At 41.1% G+C, this 23,678-nt stretch overlaps 1 protein-coding gene across 1 annotated transcript; it reads left to right on the forward strand.

The window, feature by feature from the left end:
- The first annotated feature begins 12,496 nt into the window (after positions 1-12,496).
- On the forward strand, positions 12,497-20,850 carry Rbmx2 (RNA binding motif protein X-linked 2). Its single transcript, XM_028887363.2, has 6 exons — positions 12,497-12,605; positions 12,789-12,904; positions 14,999-15,050; positions 17,548-17,677; positions 19,419-19,602; positions 20,316-20,850. Exons 1-6 carry the CDS (start codon positions 12,601-12,603, stop codon positions 20,801-20,803), a joined length of 975 nt encoding a protein of 324 aa, XP_028743196.1. The 5' UTR covers positions 12,497-12,600; the 3' UTR covers positions 20,804-20,850.
- The last annotated feature ends 2,828 nt before the right edge of the window (positions 20,851-23,678 follow it).

Here is a 23,678-nt window from a genome sequence, read left to right on the forward strand (position 1 = left end):
GCTCCCAACCATTTGTGATCCCAACTTCAGGAGACCCAATGGCTTCCATGGGCTTCAGGCACATACACGGTGCACAGACATGCATGCAGACACCCATACACATAAAATAAAAATAGATTTAAAAAAGGCTTATTTCTATCACTGGACAAGTAGGTTGAAACCTTCCTTACCCTGCAGAGTATAGCTGGGCAATAAGGCACATACATTTTTAGCTAAAGGCTTGTGGGATGAGGTAGAGTCAGTGGAGAAGCTATATATTTAGCTAATCTTTCCTGTTTTCTTTTTCACTGAAGGAAAACTTTACTAAAGATGGCATTCTAGTCTGAAGTTTGTATAGCAGCTCTCTAACTCCAAGGTATCTACTCCCAAGTTTTACCTAAGGGAATAAGATTTTTGGGGCTGGTAGGGGATTGGCAAGTTTGAGGCCAGCCTGGGCTACATAGTTCCAGGCTAGTATAGGTAACAGCAAATCAATTTCTGAGAGAGAGAAGGGGGCAAGATCAGATCATCTAAGCATTCACAATCCTGAGGTGATAGTTTTACCATTTGGTAATTTTGGCATCCTAACACAAAGAAGAGAATTGGAGCTAAATTGTCCAAAGTCTCATAGCTAGCAAGTAATGAGGCGGAGACTTACTGCAAGTCTGCCAGACCTCAGATCCTATTTTTTTTTTTTTTTTTTGGGTTTTTCGAGACAGGGTTTCTCTGTGTAGCTTTGCGCCTTTCCTGGATCTCGCTCTGTAGACCAGGCTGGCCTCGAACTCACAGAGATCCACCTGGCTCTGCCTCCCGAGTGCTGGGATTAAAGGCGTGCGCCACCACCGCCCGGCTCAGATCCTATGTTTTAACTACTCGGTCTTTCCAGAATGGAAGATGCTGACCAGACACAGAATGAAAACTGTGTGGCATTATTCTATAGTTCTGGAAACCTGGTTCCAGCCCCCTCAAAGGATTCTAATCTTTAAAAAAAGGCTATCAGCTTTCATGTATACGTATTGCAATTTGAGCCACGACAGGCTTCATTAGTCACCTTTCTCTTTTCTGTGGTAAAATGTTCTCACAAAAAATCAACTTAAAGTGAAGCACTGGCAGGCTGCTCTGTCTGAGTTTGAGGCCAGCCTGCTCTATACAGTGAGTTCTGGGCCAATTTGGACCATATAGTTGAGACCCTCTCTCAAAAAGAAAACAAAAAAGCAACTTCATGAAGGATGTTTTATTTTGACTCAAGGTTCTGGGGCACACAGTCCATCATGATGGGAAAGTCATGAGGCATGGCAGGAGCATAAGGCAGCTGGCCACATGGCACCCCAAGTCAGAAGGCAGAGAGTGATGACTGCTGGTGTTCTCCTTTCTCTTCAGTTCAGAACTCCGGCCCATGGGATGGTGCCACCCACAGGTAAGGTGCTTCTTGTCACCTCAACCAACCTCATCTTGATAATCCCTCCTAGGCATACCCAGAAGCTAAATGCTATCTTAGAGGTGTGCCTGGAGGCTTCTTTCCTAGGTGATTCTAGAACATATCACATAGACAATATTAACCATCAAACAGGCCAATGCCATGCTTTGTCTCTGAGATTTCAGTATCAACCTATGGCTTTTTTTTTTTCACTTATCGGTTTCAGTGCCATGTCTTGTTTGGCATTCCTGATCCTTGGCCTACCCTCTTCTTCTCCTAGTCCACAGACTGTCTCCTGCTGGACCAGTTTCACCAGGTATTTCTGCTAAGTGACTTCTTCACCTTGGGCATGATTTGCTACCATGTGATTTGTCTCAGCAATAGAACACTCCTGGAAAAATCTGGGCTGAGAACAATGAAAGTGACCAAGAAAGGGATAAAAACTACCCTTGCAGACAATCTTTTGTAGAACAGAAAGTGGCCAGTAGTCAGTGGGTTGAAACCTAACCTGTTTCACTGTAGTTGTGGTAGCCATTTGGGATCTCTTGCCTTGGGCAGCCTCCTGCTATCCCTTAAAATTCCTTTTCCACTGAGCTCTAGTTTAGATTGACCCAGTAACATGTTATCATACCTGGTCTGGTTATCCCTTTTTGTTGAATCTGGCCTCCATGCCTTTTAGGCTTGCATGCCAGTGTGGACTTCACTTTATGAATGTGGAGTAAATGTGATTTGGGACCAGTGGTGCCCTCTGAAGCACCTTTGCTTCCTCCCTTTCTCCCTGGAACTGAATTCTGCTTTTCAATCAACTTTGCCAGTTGCGGCGTTGAAATTTGTGCTGATTTAGGTATGGAAAATTACTGCTTTGACCTGGGAAGTGGCAGAAAAGTAAATGCAAACAATGGCAGTCAGGTGGAACTAAAACAAAATACATATCATCTGTATATGTTTTGGAAGGCGTATTCACCCCTGGAAATAACTTGGCCTCTTTTAAAGGACTTAGGTTTCTCTATTCAGCCTCTCGATGTTATACTTAACCATCAGTTTGCTAACTCTCATAACTCATGCTAATTCTCTTGCAACAACTTCTTGAGAGCTTAGCAATTGGGTTTGGTTGTCTTTGGGTGACAGTATTCACAGGTAATTCTAAATACTCTAAAGCTGTGGTCATTAGGTGTTGTTTTTGAGCCACGAAACTCTTTTAGAATCTAAGGGGCACCCTAAACCTTTTCATAATGTACTTGCTCATATACATACACATATACAAAATCAATATCACCATAGACTCCCTGGATCCCATGAATGGATTCCAATGTAATATACCTGGAGGAAGTCATAAGATCTTCTATTGATGTAGCACATATTTATTGTTCTCTTTATTTTTCTACTCAATCCACCATTAAACCAATATGTGTAATCAACCTTTTCAACTCTGGAATGAAAAGCCCACATTCACTCTTTTAGATTTATCTTTTGCTTCATTAAACAGCATTATCCCTAAAATACCTAGTGCAAAATTAGATAAAATATAGGATGGCAGGATAGTGAGATTGATGGGAACTTTGAGTCAACTTTTTTGATAGTAACTCTGTTTTGTATCAATTGAAGTAAGTGGGTGAAAACAAGTACCCAACAAATGTGATTGGGTGGCTGAATGAATGAATGAATATTGTCCTAGTTCATGATAAACAGCATGACCCAAAGCCACTAGAGAGTAAAGAGTTTTTTTGGTTTTCACATCTAATCACAGTCTACCATTGAGGGAAGTCACGACAGGAACTCAAGCAAGAACAGAGGCATGAACTGTGGAGGAAATCTGCTTGATTCCCATGACTTGTTCAGCTTGCTTTTGTCTTTAATTAAAAAAAATTAGTTAAAATATAAATACAGCATTTCCTCTTCTCTTTTGACTGTCCAATACAACCTATATCCTCCTTGTCCAGCCCCTCCCATAATCTCTATACAATTTATAATCTCTTTTTTTCTGTGACCTGATGAGTCGATTTTGTGTTGCTTGTATGTATACAATTTCAGGGCTGACTTCTTGGCATTGTATAACTCATTAGGGGGCTCATCCTTGGGAGAGACCAGTTCTCTCTCTCTCCAGTCATTAGTTGGCTGTAGTTCTTAGTCTAGGCACTGGCCACTGTTAGCTATTCTCCTTTTGTGTTAGCATGTCTCTTGGTGTGGTCTTTGTTTGGGTATTGATTAGGCAGTCATATTGTTGTGGTATCAGGGGTATCATCCCTGTCATTTCTCAGAGACACAACCTCATAGTAGACTTCCCCTGGCTTTTACAATCTTTGTTTCTTCTCTTCTGTAATGTCCCTTTAGCATTAGGTACAAGAGTTGTGTTGTAGATGTATCTATTGGGGATGGTCTCCCTACGATCAGATCTTCTCTGTATTTTGACCAGTTGTGGTTTTCTGTGATGGTCTCCATCACAGCTACAATTATTTGACAAAGATGGCTCACAAATAAATCCGGCTCATTGAGCTGTTGGTCTGTGGTGTGCAGATGGTAGCAGGAGCAGATGAGAAAGCTCAACTTGTCTTCTTATACAACCCAGGACCAAGCTTCCTAAGGATGGAACCACCCACAGTGGGCTGGGTCCTTCTACATCCACCATTATTCAAGAAAATGCCCCACAGACATGTTCACAGGACAATCTGATGGAGTCAATTCTTCAGTTGAGATTCTCTCTTCCCAGATTATATATATATATAAAAAAATATATATATATATATGTGTGTGTGTGTGTGTGTGTGTGTGTGTGTGTGTGTGTGTGTGTGTGTGTCAAGTTGACAAAAAGGTTTAGAGAACATGTCACAAGAGCAGATGAAAAGACTGTAAGAACCAGAGGACCAGCCAGATTGCTACAAAATAGTGTTTTCTGGACTTGACAGGGATGTTGTTCAATAGCTATAGTTGCCTTCCTAAGACCTGTTCAATACACATCGGTCAACATTCCAATATTGAAGGGGATGGGCTCACAAGTCTCCTCAAATAGGGGTGAGATGGTCCCTAAGCCTTCGGTGTAGGGGGTGTGTTTGAGGATGGGCACTTGACAGTCCCTTAATTATCTGCACTTCGACCAGTTACGGATCTCTACAATAACCTCCATCTTCTGGGGGAAAAAGCTTCTTTGATGAGGCATGAAAGGTGTACTAACCTTTGGGTATGAGGATAAAGAAAGCAGTTATTAATTTAGCAAAATGGTAGTAGTAAGTTCTTCTCTAGAGTCTATGGCCTCCAGTCATGGTTTCTTGGGTAGGTTTTCATTGCCGAGCATAAGTTCTCTCCTACTGAGCAGGGCTTCAGTCCAATCAGACAGCTGTTTGTTTCTCTCAAGATATTAGTGCCAATGTTGCACCATTGAGCATATCTTTCCAAGTCAATCATCATAGTTTGCAGGATTTATAGCTGGATAGGACTGTTGACAACTCTTCTCCCCTGGCAGCTTGCACAGCACCTTCCAACACTATGAGAGCTAGCCACCCAGAAGAGACTTTCAGGTCAGCATCAGTTTGAGTTCTCTGAGACCTGTGACCAGAAAAAAAAAACTTTATTATTTAAAACAGTTATAAGTTGAATAAGCATAATACAAAGTGGTTAACATCATAAAGAAGGTGAGAGTGATTGACATCAGGATCAGATGAGGAAGAATTAATTCTGATAACTATAAGACCTGGTGGTGGAAAACAGATTGTCAGAGGAAGAACATACAGATAAGTGATTGACAGTTGAGACAGGCCTTGAAGACAGTCACTACAGTAGATGGATTCCATACAAAGAATATTTCCAGTAGATGCACAATCAGAGGCAAAAGTGTCTGCATGCATGCATGCATGCGTGTGTGCATGTGTGTGTGTGTGTGTGTGTGTGTGTGTGTGTGTGTGTTTTATGTGTGTGTGGCATAAGTATGTAATAGAAGAAGACAGAAATTTGAGAGGGGGATATTAAGATGGAAGTGGGAGGAGTTGAGGGGAGGAAGGAAAAGTAGATATGATCAAAATGCACTGTACTGTATGTGAAATTCTCAAACAATATTTTTAACTGAAACAGAGGGAAAGACCTGTAAGAAAATAAAGAGCAACCCATACTTTGATGGCTCTAGGATCAGAGTGTTCCAGGAAGTGGGAATGTCCCTTACAGATGTCCTGAGCCAGGTCTCTGTTTAAGAAACATCAAGGAGCCAGGGGTGGTGGTACACACCTTTAATCCCAGCACTCGGGAGGCAGAGCCAGGCGGATCTCTGTGAGTTCGAGGCCAGCCTGGTCTACAGAGTGAGATCCAGGACAGGCACCAAAGCTACACAGAGAAACCCTGTCTTGAAAAACCAACCAAACAAAAACAAACAAACAAACAAACCCAGCAAGGAGTGGCTGGGGAGATAGCTCAGTGGGCAAAGCACTTGCAGTATATCCCCAGCACCCACATAAATACCAGCCTGTCTGTAATCTCAGTCCTCAGGAGGCAGAGACAGGGAATCCCTTGGGCAAGCTGGCAAGCTAGAATAGCTAAATCCGTGAGCTCTGTATTCAAGGGAGACAGAGAGACCCTACCTTAGTTTACAAGCTGGAGAATGATCAAGGAAGATGCCTGCTGTCAAACTCTGATAGCCACACACTAGTACGCTCCCCCCACATGTGACTGAGAATAAACAGACACACACAGCACACACGTGCTCATGTGCATGTACTCATGCCTATGCTCTTGGTTGCCTGCAAGAATCTGAGGGTAAGATCCTATTGCTGAAGATGTTATAGTTTTTCATTTTGATCAACCACCTTCCCTTTATCCAATTGCGAAACCACACACACTTTGTCCCCTTATCCTGCTTCACTCTTCTTTATAGAATTTACTGACACTGGATGTATATTTACACATTTATTTTCCATCTTCTCCAATAAGAATACAAACTCCATGGAGACAGGAACTTTGCTTGATTTGTTCATTGTTAAATCTCCAGCATCTGCCGGGTGGTGGTGGCACATGCCTTTAATCCCAGCACTTGGGAGGCAGAGCCAGGTGGATCTCTGTGAGTTCGAGGCCAGCCTGGTCTACAAAGTGAGTTCCAGGAAAGGCGCAAAGCTACACAGAGAAACCCTGTCTCGAAAAACAAAAAACAAAAAACAACAACAAAAAAAAAATCTCCAGCATCTAGGATAGCATTTGACATTTAATAGATGCTTGTTAAATATTTCTGAGTGAATGAATAAGTGGCAAAAAATTGCCAGGAATGCTCTTCCAAGATAACTTAGCAATAAAAATAGAAGTATCTGGATAAAGATAAGACTATTGTAATTGTATAGCTAGGGACCAAGAAGAAAGAAAGGCATCTTCTACCTTCTACAACTTTAGGATGTACAAGGGCAGAACCTTCCCTCTCAGGATCTCATACTCTTCTTGGGGAGAGTGTAAAGGATTTCTGAAGTACTACAGAGTTCAGAAGTAGGAGCTATCACAGGGAACTAGCAGGATGGAGGGACTTTTTTTTTGTAGGAGAGAAGGCTGGATTGGGGATTTGGAGTTTGAGCAGGTTTCAGAGAGAGGTTGGTGGCCCAGGGCATGTGACTTTCTTGGCAGAAGTGTGTAGTTTGCATAATGATTTGGGACTCAGGGGAATGTTGGCAAGTGGAGGCTAGATGAAGTTAAGGCTTTATACTGAGGGATCAGGGAGACGACAGGGGTCAGGACAGTTATGATGAGTTCTGAAAGAGCTAGGGGTGATAAAAGCTTGTAGTCAAATTGTGATTTGAAGAGATGTGTCTCACAGGCACTGCAGTAGATCTTGATGATTCGATGAGGATCCTGAGGGGAGAAATAAGAAGAATGGGCCTAGGAAATCTGGAAAACTGTTTTCACTGCTCTAAATAGGGAAACGAGGAAAGGCAACTGTTTTGGGGTATAGTGTGGTAATAAGAAGGGGACATTGATTAAACAAAATTTCCAGCCTTTCCTTTAATATGGGGTCTCCCGTTGACTTCCTTAGCTAGTACTACATGTTACATACAGCAACTACTAAATGAGTGTTATTGATGGATGTCACAAATAGCTATCTATCATGAATGGCAAATCCATTTCCTCTTCTCCAGTGTTAAGTTTAGAGGACACTTTGGACCTTTATCCCTTTCAACTCAGATTTAATTATATTTTCTAGGCATCATTACATATCAATTCCCAACTAACTATAAACACAACCATGAAAAATATGGCTTCTTGCTTCTTTTCTTCTGGCTCTTCTGGGGTGATCAAATTTCCAAGTTTATGTCTGGCTTGCCATTGAGAGCACTGAAATTGAAGACCTCAGGAAGTCCTTAGTACTTGCACATTGGGATGCACTCAGCCCCTTCAGTTTCAGAGCTCCTCTGCTGATCAGGTATGGTAGCAGGGAGAGGCAGAAGGATTGAGAGTTCAAGGCCAAACTGTGTGCTATATGTGACTCTGTCTCAGACAACAACAAAAAAGGAAAGAAAAGAAAACCAGACCAAATCAAACCAGTGAGCACTTCTGCTGAACCCAAAAGTTGGATAGGAATACTCCTCATATTCTCAACGGAAATTATCCTTCCATTTGGTTGGCCCCACTTTCTCTTATGCTCCAGCTTCCTCCTGAATGCAGATAACTGAGCTCCAGGTGTAGCCTCAACTCTCTTATTTCACAGTTACCAGAAGACACCGGCAAGATAATACTGCCTGAAAGCTTATCACTTTGCAAGTGGCTACTTTAGCCCTACCAACAAAACAAATGGAGATTTCTAGGAACAGATAAAAACCCATATGCAATCTGTCACTGTTTAGTTTTCACTGGCAAGATTATTCAACAAAGTTAATGAATAGCAGGGTAGGAAGGGAGGAGAGGGTGTAGCTGCATTGGAGTGAGGAAGTCAAAGGCAGTCCCTAATTTATAGACAGAATATGGGAGGAGAAACTGTCCTTGGTGGGCAGTCTTTTCTTCTTGCAGGAACCTGGTTGTAGGTTGAGCCACTTGATGGTACAATTGTCATCAAATACTTCTGTGAATGGCCTTCTATCTGGTGCTCTGAATAAGGCCACTCAGACTACTAACTATCCATCTCTGGACTTTCACTTTTAAAATATTATGGTTCATGACCAGATATTGATGTAGACATATAAAGGATGGATTATATCTTCTATATGGCTTGTGTCACACATTACATGTTATCATTTCTTCTATTTGTTAGATACCTAGACAGACACTAGTAAGCTTGGAGGCCATTGAAGATGGGCCCTCTTCATCATAATCAACTGTGTCTTTCTTTAAGGTTTAAAATACCATATGTAAAGGTAGAGGGATCAGAGCTTTGTTAAGGTCCATTAAGGGAAAGATACTTCCTCTTGTTAAGGGAGTGGATTCTGAGTTTTACCTCTGGCCTTAAATGGAGACATGACATTTTGATATTCCTCAAATGAGAATATTGAATATTGGCCGGGCGGTGGTGGCGCACGCCTTTAATCCCAGCACTCGGGAGGCAGAGCCAGGCGGATCTCTGTGAGATCGAGGCCAGCCTGGTCTACAGATCAAGAGCCAGGACAGGCACCAAAAATACACAGAGAAACCCTCTCTCGAAAAATAAAAAAAAAAAAGAAAAAGAAAAAAAAGAAAGAGAATATTGAATATTGTCCCTTACCTTAAAAGTTCTATGCTGCCTTTAATCACAGCACTTGGGAGACAGAGGCAGGCAGATCTCTGTGGATTTGAGGCAAGCCTGGCCTACTTAGTGAATTCTAGGAGAGCCAGGGCTATATAGTGAGACTCTGTCTTGAAAAAGAAGAGTTCTATGCTTCTGGATTGGTAGAATAAATATTGTGAAAATGGCTACACTACCAAAATTAATTTGTAGATTTAATGCAATGCATTTCAAAATTCAGATATATTTAACAGGTTTAGAAAAAAAACTATACAAGAATTCATATGGAACCACAAAAGACCACGGAAAACCAAAGAGATTAAGGAGTAAGAACAATGTGGGAGGTATTACAATACCTGACTTCAAAGTTTCCTATAGAGCTATAGTCATAAAGACAGCGTGGTACTGGCACAAAAAATAGACATTAATACCAATGGAATAGAATAAGAGAATCCAGAAATAAAATGACAAAGCTATAGCCACTTAATTTTTGATAAAGGAAGCAGAAACATACATTGGGGAAAAGATACCCTATTCAACAATGTGCTGGCAAAGCTGGATTTCTACCTGTAGAAGACAGAAATTAGATTCTTATATTTCACCGTGTACAAAAATCAATTAAAAATGGATCAAGAACTTTAATAAAAAACCTGAAATACTGACGCTTCTAGAAGAAAACATGGGGGTACTCTTCAAGATATTGGGATAGGCAAGAACTTTTTGAGTAGAACACCAATAGCACTGGAACTAACCCTGTGTTTCAACAGCTGGGACTACATACAAATTAAAAGTTTTTTTTTATGCCTAAGGAAATGATCAGCAGAGTTAACAGATAGCCCATAGGATGGGAGACAATCTTTACTAGGTATACTTCAAAGGCCTACTTTTCAGAATTTGCAAAAAAAAAATTGAAATTAAACACCATGGAAAAATAAATTTTTCAGTCAACAAATAGGTTCACTATCCATATACATCAGGAAAATAAAATTACAAATAATAAAATAAAAATTAAATAAAAAATAAAAATTACTACATTGAGATACCACCATGAGATGCCACCAGTCAGAGTGGCTATAATCAATGAATCTGACAACAACTGTTGGAGAGGATGTGGAGAGAAAAAAACCTCATCCATTGGTGGTGGTGGATGTAAATTAATATAGCCATTGTGGAAATCAATTTGGAGAGTTTTTAAAAATTAAAACTATAACTACCATATGACCCTGATATTTCACTCCTAGGCATTTACCCAGAGAACTCCATACCCTATCACAGAGATATTTGCATCCCTATGTTGATTACTTCTTTATTTACTATAGCAAATAATTAGAATCAGTCTAGCTGCCCATCAACAGAAGAACAGAAGAATAATGAAAATTTGGCATGTATAAAAGGTGGAATACTGTTCAACTATAAAGAAAAATGAAATCACAAAATTTATAGAAAAATGGATGGGATTGGGATGTATAATATTAAGTGAGCTCACACAATCTCAGAAAAAGTCTCTGCATGTTTTCCCCTCATATGCAGATTCTAGCTAGCAACATATATATATATATATATATATATATATATATATATATATATATGAACAAATGTACAGGTGAGTGTAGTAGATCATGTAGAAAAGAGAACAGAAAGGCTCAATATTAGTTGATGAGGATGGACTGAATGCAAGTAATGGACATGAGTGAAAGAGGATATAAATCAAATTCTTCTTCTCGTTCTAATGATATCATGGTTTTCTTGGTTTTGTTATTGGACAAGTGAATAAAAATATATTTGATAATGAAAGCATAAAATCCAATGTGAAGTTCCACAGCTTCTGTTCTGAATGCTAGTCTAACTGTATAGAAGTTCATTGAGTTGTATAGTCTTTGGGTCTGATTAATTTCAGTGTTTAACTTGCAATCTGTTTTTGAAATAATAAAATTTAAAATAAAAAAAATAAAATGAGTAATCCAATAGGGCCTGTTGATCACCTACTCATGAGAGTATCCCTTGGGAAAGCTGATTTACTTGTAGAGTCTAAATCAAAAGGCATGGCTTTCTTGTTTCCTTTTATCCACCCCCTTCCTTCCACCAGCTGCCAAGACTTGTAGCTAGCTTCCTTGCACTGCTGTCATCCAAACTTTAATAAAATGGCCTTTAAGTTTCCTTCTGAGTCCATTAAAAAATTCTATTGTTAAAGAGACTAAGAATCCACAAAATGGAACCCCTATTCTCTGCTGACATACTGACTTCTGACTATTTAGGACATGAACTATTCAAGTAAACATATATTGCCCCTTATACCATTAGCTCTTTGAGTGCAGAAGACCCATCCTTCAGATTCCTCTCTATAGAGCAACTGTACAGGACAAACCTAGATATTCAATAAGGGCTTAATAAATTAGCCTGACCTGATTGGTACAAGCAGAACACTTCAAAATAACCAAAATTTAAAAGATTTAATAGTTTTATTTATGTGTATGTATGTCTGTGTATGCCATGTGAGTGCAGGTGCCCACTTAGGCTAGAGGAGGAGGATGGGTCTTTTGTAGATGGAGTTGTGAGCCACCTGCTGTGGGTGCTGGGATCTCAATACAGGTCCTCTAGAAGATCAGCAAATGGTTTTTAACCACTAAGCAATATCTCCAGACCTTCAAAACTGAGTTTTGAAGTTCAGTTTCTTCCTCTGTAAAATGGGGATGGTAACTGTTGTGAGTTTGAGTTCTTGGGGTTGTTGGGAGGGTAGAGATTGAATGAAAAAAATTAAAGTGGTTCAGTTATATAGGGATCAGGCTGGGGGAAGGGAAGCAGAAGGCAGGGAGATGTTTAAGGGGCGAGGTGAGGAGTGCTGGGAGGAGTCACAGGAACTGAGTGAGACTTGTCCCGGGTTTGAGACTAACAAAGATAGCATGCATAAATTGTCTACCTCATCCATTCAGCACTTGTACACTATCTAGATACTAATTTGACTATTAATTTCTGCCCGCTGCTGGAAAAAGGCCACATTTCTTACATAAATCTGTGGGTATTTAATTCAGTCTGTAGAGGTACACTGGCCCATCGTTAATATTGGAGCAGGAAACAATATTTAGCAACTCATAGCTATCTTTAGTTTTCTACTGTTTCGTCCTGAACAGGGAAGTTTTGCGGGACTGTTTTTGAGCAGGTGTCCCGAGAGTGATAGAACTGGGACTTTTAAGTCAGTCGATCAGAACGTTTTCATTCAGAAAACTTTTAAAGCTAAATCAAACAAAGCAGGGCTTTGTTCAGGAGCCCAAGGTCTGGTAAGGCCCACGATCCCACCCCCTCTCTGCATCACAAAGGGAAGCAATGAATAACTAGAGAACTATTTCTCTACGGGAGCAAAAGGTCCGTGAGAAAGCGCTTCTGCGCAACGGCGCTACTGCGCTACTGCGCAGGTGCCAAGTCTTAGAGTGCCGGAACTTCCTGTGGAAGTTCCACCTCGAGTGCCGCTAGCTCCAATCGGAGCTGTGTGATCGGGTTGTGTACGCCCTTCGTAGCCTTACCCGGAAGCTGATGTCTTGAGGGAGAAGGCGCGAATATGAAGTAAGGGTTTAGTTTCTCTGTGGAAGGGGGAGTGGGTAGCGGGTGGCTGCCCACAGATGGTGTTCGGCCCTCGCGGGGTGGTAGGGCCTTCAGGGAGAAGGTCGCTAGGGGCGGGAGAAGATCGGTATCTAGAACGCAGGCCGTGAGGAAACTTACTTAACGTCTTCCACTCCTTCCGCGCAGCCCTTTAACTAAAGTGAAGCTGATCAACGAACTGAATGAGCGAGAGGTTCAGCTTGGGGTGGCAGAAAAGGTGTCTTGGCACTCGGAATACAAGGACAGCGCCTGGATCTTTCTTGGTGAGGTCCACAGTTTTCTCTAGCAGTGCCTTTCAGAGTCGCTGCGTCCCCTCGCCGGTTATTTAACGCCCCTGCTCATCGCTTCTGAGCACGCTGGTCCCCCACACTCTTGTAGCCTGTCTGCCTGCAGGTCCGTTTTTGATTTTTCTTTTTTACTCGTCCATTTTCAGTTGTCTTCTCTGATAGCCAGTGGTTCTTAGAATTGGTATTTACCATTCATTGTACTTAAAATCTTGCCACTTGGCTGCCCAGAGACAGTTGTTAACTCCACAGTCAACCCATTATGACTCCAAAGAAACTGAGGTGCAGACAGGTTAATAGACTTCTTTAAGGTCACATACTGCAGCACTCAAAACTGAGATTAGTGGTCATTATTTCATTTTTACTATATGCCCTTCCTCAAAATTATTTTCTCCTGCGATTGACTTTTGCTTCTAGTACTTTGCTGTATTGTTAGGTACCTGGACAAACATTAGGCAGCTTGGAAGACATTGAGGGTGGGCTCCACTCAGAATCAGCTTTACTCCTGCTTAAAATTTAAAATGCCACCTGAAAAGGTGGAGGTATCTGGGCTTGTTCGCTAAGGCAGAGCTACTTCTCTTGGTGAAAAGAATACAGTCTGTATGACATCCTTGGCCCTGGGTGGATGTGGGACAATTTAAGCAAACCTAAGTACTACTTACTAGTGTGTCCCTTCCTTTTTTTTTTTTTTTTTTTTTTTTTTCGAGACAGGGTTTCTCTGTGTAGCTTTGCGCCTTTTCCTGGAACTCACTTGGTAGCCCAGGTTGGCCTCGAACTCACAGAGATCCTCCTGCCTCTGCCTCCCGAGTGCTGGGATTAAAGGCGTGCGCCACCACCGCCCGGCGTGTGTCCTTCCTTAAGACTTAATCCAGCTGGGCTTAAGATCATCTGGCCAGGAGTCACCTGCCAGAAAAGTTCATTCACCTGAAGACATGTTGAGAACATGGGAGGAAAATGATCCCCTTAGTGAAACAATGTCCTTAACACCCCAAGAGTTCCTCAGTGCACTTGTTAACCTATTGCTGCTAAGTCTGCCTGCTCTTCTGACTTTCGACTTCTCCACCCCCTCCATTTCTATCCCTTTGATACTGGCTGAAATCCTGAGCATGCTTGCCCTAACACTCTGGACTTTCTTATTTCAAATATAAAGGCTCTCCTGTTCCCTTGCAGCTGTTTCTCAGCCTCCATTTCTGAGCATGCTTTACCCTCTAATTCACCAGGTGTGGCTACATATTTCTTACCCACCTCCCTCCTCCAAGTAGCTGGTACAATTTGCAACTTGCCTCCCCATCAGCTCTTTCTCAAATGCTAGTAAAACGGACCTCAAGCTTCCTCAGTCTGTTTTAAAATTACTAAGGAGACTAAGAACCTGCAAAGGGGGAGCTCTTAAGTCTCTGGTAACAATATTACTATCCTGTGTTCACTTTATGTCCCAACCAATTATTCTGCAGTTTACCTTTTGAAGGAGACCATTCCAGTAGCTATTGTGTTAAGCACTTTATATGCACAGTTTTGTTTATGTCTATAACATGCTTGTGAGGCATATATACTGATATCCCCTTTTTACACACAAGAGAAAAACATGGAGGGGAAAATTTCTCCTGTGAAATGCTTAACAGTTTTCTTTATAATTCTTATTTACATGTAGGTGAGCATAGCAATAGCATATTTGAACTAAATGTTTGTGAAATCTGAGTCTTGTGCAGGAAATTATCTGCTTTATAGGATTTTTGGATGTGAGGACTGAATGATAAGATTAATTTGGTAAGTGATGATGCCTTTCAACTCAGAATTAATCACTTTTATAACTTTTTTTTGAGACAGTTTCATTATGTAGCTCTGGCAGTCCTGGAACACACTTTGTAGACCAGGCTGGCCTCAAACTCACAGATCTGAGAGTTAGTTACTTTTCTTCTGGAATAGTGTCACCTTACCCACTCTGTCACTGTAGTAGACTGATTTTTGGGAGCTCAAGGCTCACCGACTGTACCTCCAGTGTCGGATCTAGTGCACAGTATGCAGTAAGCACTTGATTAATGTTTGCTGACCTGGAGTCTGCCGTGTTTCTTCTAGGAGGGCTTCCTTACGAGCTGACAGAAGGAGACATCATCTGTGTGTTCTCACAGTAAGTCCTCTTTCATTTCCTACCATTGTCTGGGTGCCTAGAGCACTTTGCTTCCTTTGTTCATTTTTGTAATGCCAAAATGGCATTTTAAGCTGCGTGTGGGATTGTAGAGCTCTAATGCCAGGAGAAGAGGCTGAGGTAGGACGATCACCATGAATTTGAGGCCAGCCCAGGCTATATAATACATTCCAAGTCAGCCTGCACTACATAGTGAGACCCTGTCTCAAAAAGCCACCAAAGCCATTTATATTCTAGGCTGAATGACTTCTCTGGGGGAACACTAGAGCCTTGATCAGTCCCAGGATAGATAAGGTTCCAGAGAATTAGCACATGGGAGAACCCAGAGCTTGGATCATTTGAGAAGGGGTCTGAGGGATTCTAGTCCATTTCTGTCAAGTTTTTAACTGAACCATGTTCAACATGGGCTTGCAGTGGAACAAACTGGAAATCCCAGGAAGATGCAGTGTTGGCCTCTCTAGTTGGGTTCCTATAAACTAGGGGTCATCCATGATCACAGGGCCCTCTGGGCCTTATCTGTGTGGCATTGTAGGATTTGGGCAAAGCTTAAAAAATTGGGCCAAACAGATGCAGATTTAGCCTGGTATGTTTTATCAGCATTGCTGAATTGCTCTCTGAAATGATTTTACTAATTTCCACTCTCACTGAAATGCCTATTTGTCCAAATCCTTTTTTGATACATGGTTTCTCTGTGTAGCCCTGGCTGTCCTGGAATTCTCTATTCTGTTACCTTACTGAATCGTTATACTGTTTATTTTTGTCATTGTTTATCATCGATGCTGTTTAAATTTTTATATACACTATTGTATATATTCTGCAAACAGATGGTTTTACTTCTCCATTTTTGTATCTGTTTTATCTAATTGTATTGGCTGTACCTTCATTATATTGTCAAATAGTTCTCAACCTTAATTGAATCACATTCACTATTTTGCACTAAGATACTAGATTTTGGATTGGTGTGTATATATGTAATCATATAACTTATATATCAATTTCCATTTTATTTTCTGACTCTCTTAACTTATAAAGCTTCATTTGGAATTGCTTTTATAAGAAGTAAGGTAGACCCTTTCTATTTTTATATTCAATTAATTTTTGCTTTGATATTTATTAAAGCCTGTCTTTAGTAGGTTTGTTTTATTTTATATTCATTCTTTTTAAAGAATCAAATTCTTCAAGGTTACAAATTTTCTTGAGTGTAGCTGGCTTAGCTACATCCTGCAAATTTTCATGTATTTTAATTTTTTTTGTTAGTTTCTAAGTGATATACTCTTGGCATTTTAAATTTTGTTTCATTTTTTTTCAATCCAGCTATTAGCTAAGAGAATGAGTTTCAAGTTCTGGTTAATAGGAGGTTTTCTTTTTAATTATTGTTTTTAAAATTTGGTGTTTATGGGTATTTCGCTTGCATGTATGTCTGTACCATGTGAGTGCCCAGGCACAGAAGAGGACACCAGATTCTTTAGAACTGGAGTTACTAATGGTTGTGAGCCTCCAAAGTGGGTGTTAGGAAGCGAACCTGGGTCCTGCAGAAGAGCAACCAATGTTCTTAACCATTGAGCCATCTCTAGCTCCAGTAGCAGGTTCTTGTTTAAAATATGATTTCTAATTATATCACACTGATTGATGAGTATGTACTGTAGATATTTAGAGTTTAACTAATTTTTTAAAAGATGTTTTTTTAGTTAGGTGCATGTGTGCGTGCGTGCGTGCGTGCGTGCGTCTGTGCGTCTGTGCGTCTGTGCATCTGTGTGTCTGTGTGTGTTTGTGTACTCGTGCTTGTAGAATCAACCCAGAAGCATCAGATTTCCCTGGAAATACAGAGGTTATAAGACACCTGGCTTGGATGCTGGGAACTAAATTTAGGTTTTCTGCAAGAGCAGTAGGTGCTCTTACCTGCTGAGCTGTCTTTTTTTCAGAAGCTTTAGTGCTTATTGATATTTATTTTGAGACCTTACCAATAGTTAATTTAATTTGTTTCATGAATTTTTGAAAACAATTTATCTCATTATATACTTCAAAAATATCTATATGTCTACTAGTCTGACTGAATTATTGGCAATTATTTTTATTTGTTTATTTTATGTTATTTGATATTAATTCATCTAGTCTTATCTTTTTCAACTTTGTTTTAAACTTAAAAAATCAGCAACAAGTTTCTGTTTCTTTTGTGTAGACCTAGCTGACCTGAAAATTGAAATACAAATTAGGCTGGCCTCAAACTCATGGAGATCTGCCTACCTCTGCCTCTACCCACACCTGCCCAAAAGTTCTGATTCATGAGTTCTGCTTCTTTTCAGTGCAAAATAACTTTGTCAATCTCATTTAATGCATTTATTTTGGCCTTGTTATATTCTTACTTATTTTCAACCTCCTGTGTCATCTTGTTGGATTTTTCCTGTACTAGTTGAATTTTGTTTGGTCATTCAGTATGAAAGCTTTTACATTTTAAATGAATAATACATTTTATCAACAGATATGGGGAGATTGTCAACATTAATCTTGTGAGAGACAAGAAGACTGGGAAATCCAAAGGGTTCTGTTTCCTGTGCTATGAAGATCAGCGGAGCACGGTTCTGGCTGTTGACAATTTCAACGGAATTAAGGTAAATGTGCTTACAGTGCAGGATTTGCCTGGACTTTTCCTGTGTATGAGGTAGGCTTCAGGTTTTTTTTGCCTGCTGTTTACAGGTGCAGGAATTGTACTGGTCAGCTGGATGTATTGTGGGGGTTATAGAAGTGCTAAGAGACACTGGATAGGGAATGATTCCAGGAAACCATTTTCTGGCTCATGCATTTGCCAGGCATTCCTTTCCCCTATGTGTTAGCGAACTGTTGTTCCAGAAACATGGGTACTGTGCCCCCTTATCTGGGGGATGTTTTTCTTACACACATTTTCCATCTGTTCTAGTGCATTAGAGACCAGAAACACTGCTCTTGGATATTATGCTGTGCTAGGGAACCAGGGGCTTCATCATGGTTTTATGAGCTAAGACAGACATGTATATCTAGTATATGATTCCAGTGACTTAACATATTGGCTCTTGGAAATTCTTTACTTAAAATCTGGTGACCAATTCTATAAAAATAATTCTGAAATTTTAAGGGAGTGGCCTTCAGAAAAAGTCACCATCAAAGGAAAATTGCATTTAAAAAAAGTATGAAAATAAGAAATAGATTGGATGACAGGAGCTTCTCAGGCTTAAAGGTACATATAACTATGTACTCTTGGAATGGAACAGTAAAACTGAAATTTAGGGTTCAGATGCTATTACCTGTGTAGAAGTATATCTGCTTCAAAGCAGACTGTTTATAAAGCAAAGGGTTCATCTTATTGCTGTTGACCTGTACAACTGTAGCTTATAGTCCAGTAGTCTGGGAACTGAAGGTCCTATGTGCTAGTGGAAAAAAGTATGAGAGCTCAAGAAAAAGGAAGGGAAGCTAGGAATATAGCTCAGCAATGGAGTGCTTCCCTTTTATACACGAAACCCTTCATTCATTACCACCACCACCACCACAGCAAAATAATTTTGTTCCTTGGGGCTTCTTTTGCCTCCTGATTACTTTGTTGAAAAAGCAGCTGTAGCATTAGATTTCATGTTTCTCAGTCCTCATGCTTTCTAGGGCCTGTCGTTTTCTTGTTAAATGTTGTGTATAACTGTGTGTATGTGCACATATTCATGTGTGTGCATGTATAGGTGGAGGCCAGAGAACAGCCTTGGCATCATTCTTCATTATCTGTCTACCTTTTCCTCTTCCTCTTTTGAGACAGTATCTCTCACTTGTCTGGAACTTGTCAAATAGGCTAGGTTGCTTGGCCTGTGAGCTCTAGCAGTCTTCCTATCTCTGCCTCCCAGTGCCAGAATTACAAGTGTGTGCTACCACACTCAGATTATGTAGGTTCTTGGGACTAACCGCCGGTCCTTATTCTTACGAGGTACCAACTATACCATTTCCCTAGCCCTGTAGATAATCAATTGTGCTTTAAATCCTAAATTCTCGTAGACTTTCTTGATGATGTGCTTAGGACAATACTTCTGAGTACTTTTTAACTTCGTGACACACGAAGAACGTGAAATTTGCATAGTACCTATAGTATATCAAAGGGGGCTCTGGGCACAATTGCCCCAGAGATCTCACTTGCCCCAGGCCCCATTTACCTGCCCTGAGTGCTGAGTATTATTAATAATAGCTATATATGCTATAACATACCATTTGAACATGTTTTCTTTAATGATTTCTTTATATAAGGTAATGGATGTGATCCAAACCTTGGTTCTCTGTAGTTTGGTTCAGATAGCTGAATGCGGGGGCTGTCTTTGCTGAAACATTTCTGATCTTATTTAGATCAAAGGAAGAACTATCCGTGTGGACCATGTGTCAAACTACCGGGCCCCTCAGGAATCAGAAGATGTGGACGATGTGACCAGAGAGCTTCAGGAGAAGGGCTGTGGGGCTAAAACACCTCCGTCAAGTTCTCCTGAGCTCTCTGAAGACGAAGATGTCAAGCCCATAAAAAAGCACAAAAAAGGTGGGGTGTTAAAACTCAGGAGAAGATTCTGGGTAGCCTTAGTGTCTTCTCTCCCAAGCATGCATAGATAGTCAATAATCCACTCTTCAATGTAATAGGGGAACGTGTGAGAATCCTTGTTTGAATTGGGAAAGCACAAGTGTCTGGGGAAGGAAGGCTAGTGATGTGGGCAGAATTGTGTCTCCTTAAGGTGATATGTTGTCGTCCTAACCCTTCAGTATCTCAGAATGAGATTGTATTTGGAGATACAGCCCTTCTGTGTGCGATTGTTTTGTACAACTTGACCTATCAGGAGAACAGGTGTCCAGTTTGATGCTTGAAGACACTTTCCAGGAGGCATAACCTGTGACTGCTGCTGCTGCTGCCTGGGATGTTTTTCACATGCACATCCTCTGTCTGCTAGCATGGGAACATTTTGTTTTTGTTTTTGTTTTGTTTTGTTTTGTTTTTTGTTTTTTTCGAGACAGGGTTTCTCTGTGTAGCTTTGTGCCTTTCCTGGAACTTACTCTGTAGCCCAGGCTGGCCTCAAACTCATAGAGATCCGCCTGCCTCTGCCTCCCGAGTGCTGGGATTAAAGGCGTGTGCTGCCTCCGCCCGGCTGCGTGGGAACATTTTGGAATGTCTCAGTTTTATGTGATCTCCTGAAGTAAGGAAGGCACATTTTAAGAAATTTCTTTTTGTTTTCTTTTTCTTATTGATTGCCCCCCTACCAGACAAAAAGGAGAAAAAGAAAAAAAAGAAAGAAAAAGAGAAGACTGAACACAAGGTGCAAACAGAGCTGCCATCCTGCTCTTTGTCCTCCAGCAGCAAGGCAGTAAAGGAAAAGGATGAGCCAAAGAAGCACAGCAGCAAGACCGTAGAGAAAGCCCAGAAGTCTGAATCCAGAGAGGGGAGGCAGAAGCACCCAGGCTCCCCTGATGTCAGGAGTTCCTTCCATGGTAGAGCAGAGGACCCCGAGTGGGAGCCAAAGAGAGAGAAACCCAAGCATGAGCATAAGTCCTCCAGTAGGAGGGAGGGAGAGGAAAGGAGCAGAGAGAGGGATAGAGGGAGGAGCTCAGGTACTCATTCCAGCAGGCATGGTGGCCATTCTGAAGGGCGGAGTCATAGAAGCAGGAGCCCGGATAAGTCCCATAGGCATAAAAAGCATAGGCATTCCCGGGAGCGGGAATCCTTCCATGCCAGTGACCGTAGACATTACTGAAGCCTGTTCCAGCTGGCCAGTTCTTTGAAAATATTTTGTTGCATAAATATCAAGTTCTCTTTGTTGTTGTTATTTCTCTACATAGGAATATATAGGGGACTGAATTCTTTCAATCCCCTACATGACAGAGTTGTTCAGAAGGCTATAGTTTCAATAGCCAGATATCTTAGATTTAAAAAGCCAAACAAACACGATCCACTGTCCCTGGGAAAATAGTTGGTACTGACCAGGGTTTGTGGCTTAAATTTGGTTTATAGACTTGGTCCTTAAACCCATAGACCTCTGGTTTGAGATTGCTAGGAAAGGCAAGCGCAAGGCAGTGCTTGAGTTCTAGCATTGAATATGTTAGATATTTAGAGTCCAGCACTGTAGGACCTTACCAGATGGCAGGTACAACTGTAGAGAGCTGCAGCTTATGAGATTTGGAGAGCTTAATGTGGATGGGATAGGATTCTTAAGACCAACCAGTTCCCTCCCTTTTCAATTTCTTTTCTGGTTGTTGCATTATACCAGGGATAGAACCCAGGTCCTTGCACGTGCTAGGAAGGTCTCAGCTATATCCCAGGTCCCTTTATTTTATTTTTGGTTTTTGATGATTCCATGTATCTCTTTGTGTATTTTTTCTTTGTAATTTATTTATTTGTATTGAGATAAAATTCATATAAAATTAACCATTTTAAGCAATTCAGTGGCATTTGGTCCATTCATTGTTGGACTAGAACCATTTTCATGTAGTTCTAAATCATTTATACCTTACTCTATCGTCCCTGACAACCATAAATAGACTTTTATTTCTATGGATTTGCCTATTTCTTACTTTTCTCATTTCTGTGACAAAATTTCAAAATGCCCAAGGAAAGCAGCTTAAGGAAGGGTTTGTTTTCTTGGGTTTGGATGCTTGTGGAGGCCACAGAACTTTTGAGTGTCTGTCACTCTCCACCTTTCTTTTAAGACAGGATCTCTTCCTGTACTGAGAGGTGTTTGGGTTAGACCAGTTTGGCTGACTGGCATATCCTTGGGATCTGCTGCCTCTTTCCTCACCCAGCTCTAGGGTTACAAAGATTTAGGGGCTGGGAATCCAAACTCAGGTTTTCCCATGTTTGTTTGTTCAGCAAGCACTTTGCCCACTGAGCCTTTTGCCCAACCCTTGTTCTATCTTACAGTTTGAGGGGATGCTGTCTGCCCTGGTGAGGAAGACATGTAGCAGGAGCTTGAGTTCTACATGGTCATATTGTATACTCAGGAAGCAGAGAGAGATGAATATTGGTGCTCGGCTCACTTTCTCGTTCTTCCTTTTTATCCAGTTCAGGATTCCGGCCCATGGTGTAGTGCTACCCACATTCAGAGTGGCTCTTCCTTTTTAAACCTCTCTGGAATTATCACAGACACCCACCGAGAGGTATGTCTCCTAGGTTGATGATGAAGATTAAATATCTGCTTGGGTGTTTCGTTGAAGTGGCCCTTTATGTCCACCTTCTTTTTTTCTTTTTCTTTCTTTCTTTCTCTTTTTTTTTTTTGTTTTTTGAGACAGGATTTCTCTGTGTAGATTTGGAGCCTGTCCTGGATCTAGACCAGGCTGGCCTTGAACTCACAGAGATCTGCCTGCCTCTGCCTCCCGAGTGCTGGGATTAAAGGCGTGCGCCACCGCTGTCCAGCCTATGTCTCCCTTCTTTAACCTAGTATGGTTTCAAAGCTGAATGTGTAGCATGTTGGCAGTACTTTCCTTCTCATGGCTGCATAATGATGAAGAGATAGATGGTTTTTGTTCATGGATGGGCATCTGCTTCTTTTTTACTGTCTGGCTAATCATTGTGCTTTTTGGGGTTCCAGATATCCCAGGATTCCTTCTGGGCTTAGTTCATGTCTCAAGTCACCACTCTGCTAAGATGGGAGGTTGTCATCTCTATTGCCTGTCTAGTCTGATTAGCAGTTCCTTCTTAGCTTTCTTCTTTTAAAAAAGTTTTCAGATTGAAAATATAGCTACATCAATTCCCTGTTCCACTCCTCCCTCCATGATCTCCTGTGTTCACTCAAATTCCTAGCCTCTTATTCTTTATTACTATTACATATAAATATCTGAATAATTATGTAAGCGCCACCTGTTAAGTCTGTTTAGTGCTGGCTTGTATGTACATGTTTTGGGGCTGAGCACTTGCTTTGAGATAAACATTTAAAGGACTCATCCTTGGGGAAGACTAATTTTCCCTCTCATCAGTCTTTAATTGCCCATAGCTCTGCATCTAGGGGTGGGGCCTTTGAGGTTTCTCCCTTTCACATTGGCAAGTCAACTGATGCCATCATTTAGGTCTCCTTTTAACAGCCATATCACTGAGATTTCCTGACTGTAGCTTCGCTGTCACATCGAGAAGATAGAGTCTTGCAGCAGACTTCCTAGTCCTGTGACTCTTAGAATCTTCCCACCCCTTCCTCTGTGATGCTGCCTGAGCCTTAGGTGTAGGGGTTGTGTTGTAGATGTTTCAGTTGGGGCTGGGTACCTTATGGTCAGTTGTTCTCTGCATTTTGACTACTTCCTACTTTGTGGAATTATCTCTGCTGTGAAAAGAAATGTCTTTGAGGAGGGATGAGAGCAGTTAGGAATTACACAGGTTGAGGAAAGTGTTAATAGTAGGTTCTTAAGATCTGTGACCTCATTAGCCATGGATGGCTGACTAGGATTATAGTACCAGGCATCATTTCCCTCCTGTTGAATGGACCGAAGTCCAATTAGACAGCTGTTGGTTACTACCAGTATACAAGTGCCACTATTGAACCGTTAGGGATAACTTGCTGTACGGATCTTTGTTGTGAATTGCAGGTGTCATAGCTGCCTGGGATTAGTGATTGCTTCCTCCCTTGGCAGCTTGCTAATACCTTT

The sequence above is a fragment of the Peromyscus leucopus genome, chromosome X (genome assembly GCF_004664715.2).
Source record: "Peromyscus leucopus breed LL Stock chromosome X, UCI_PerLeu_2.1, whole genome shotgun sequence".
NCBI classification, from domain to species: Eukaryota; Metazoa; Chordata; class Mammalia; order Rodentia; family Cricetidae; genus Peromyscus; species Peromyscus leucopus.

What these genes read in the sequence shown, in the direction of transcription:
- Rbmx2 (XM_028887363.2), top strand. An exon ending in ACAATTTCAACGGAATTAAG is followed by an intron (nt 17,678 to 19,418) that starts GTAAATGTGCTT and finishes GATCTTATTTAG; the next exon opens with ATCAAAGGAAGAACTATCCG. An exon ending in CATAAAAAAGCACAAAAAAG is followed by an intron (nt 19,603 to 20,315) that starts GTGGGGTGTTAA and finishes CCCCCCTACCAG; the next exon opens with ACAAAAAGGAGAAAAAGAAA.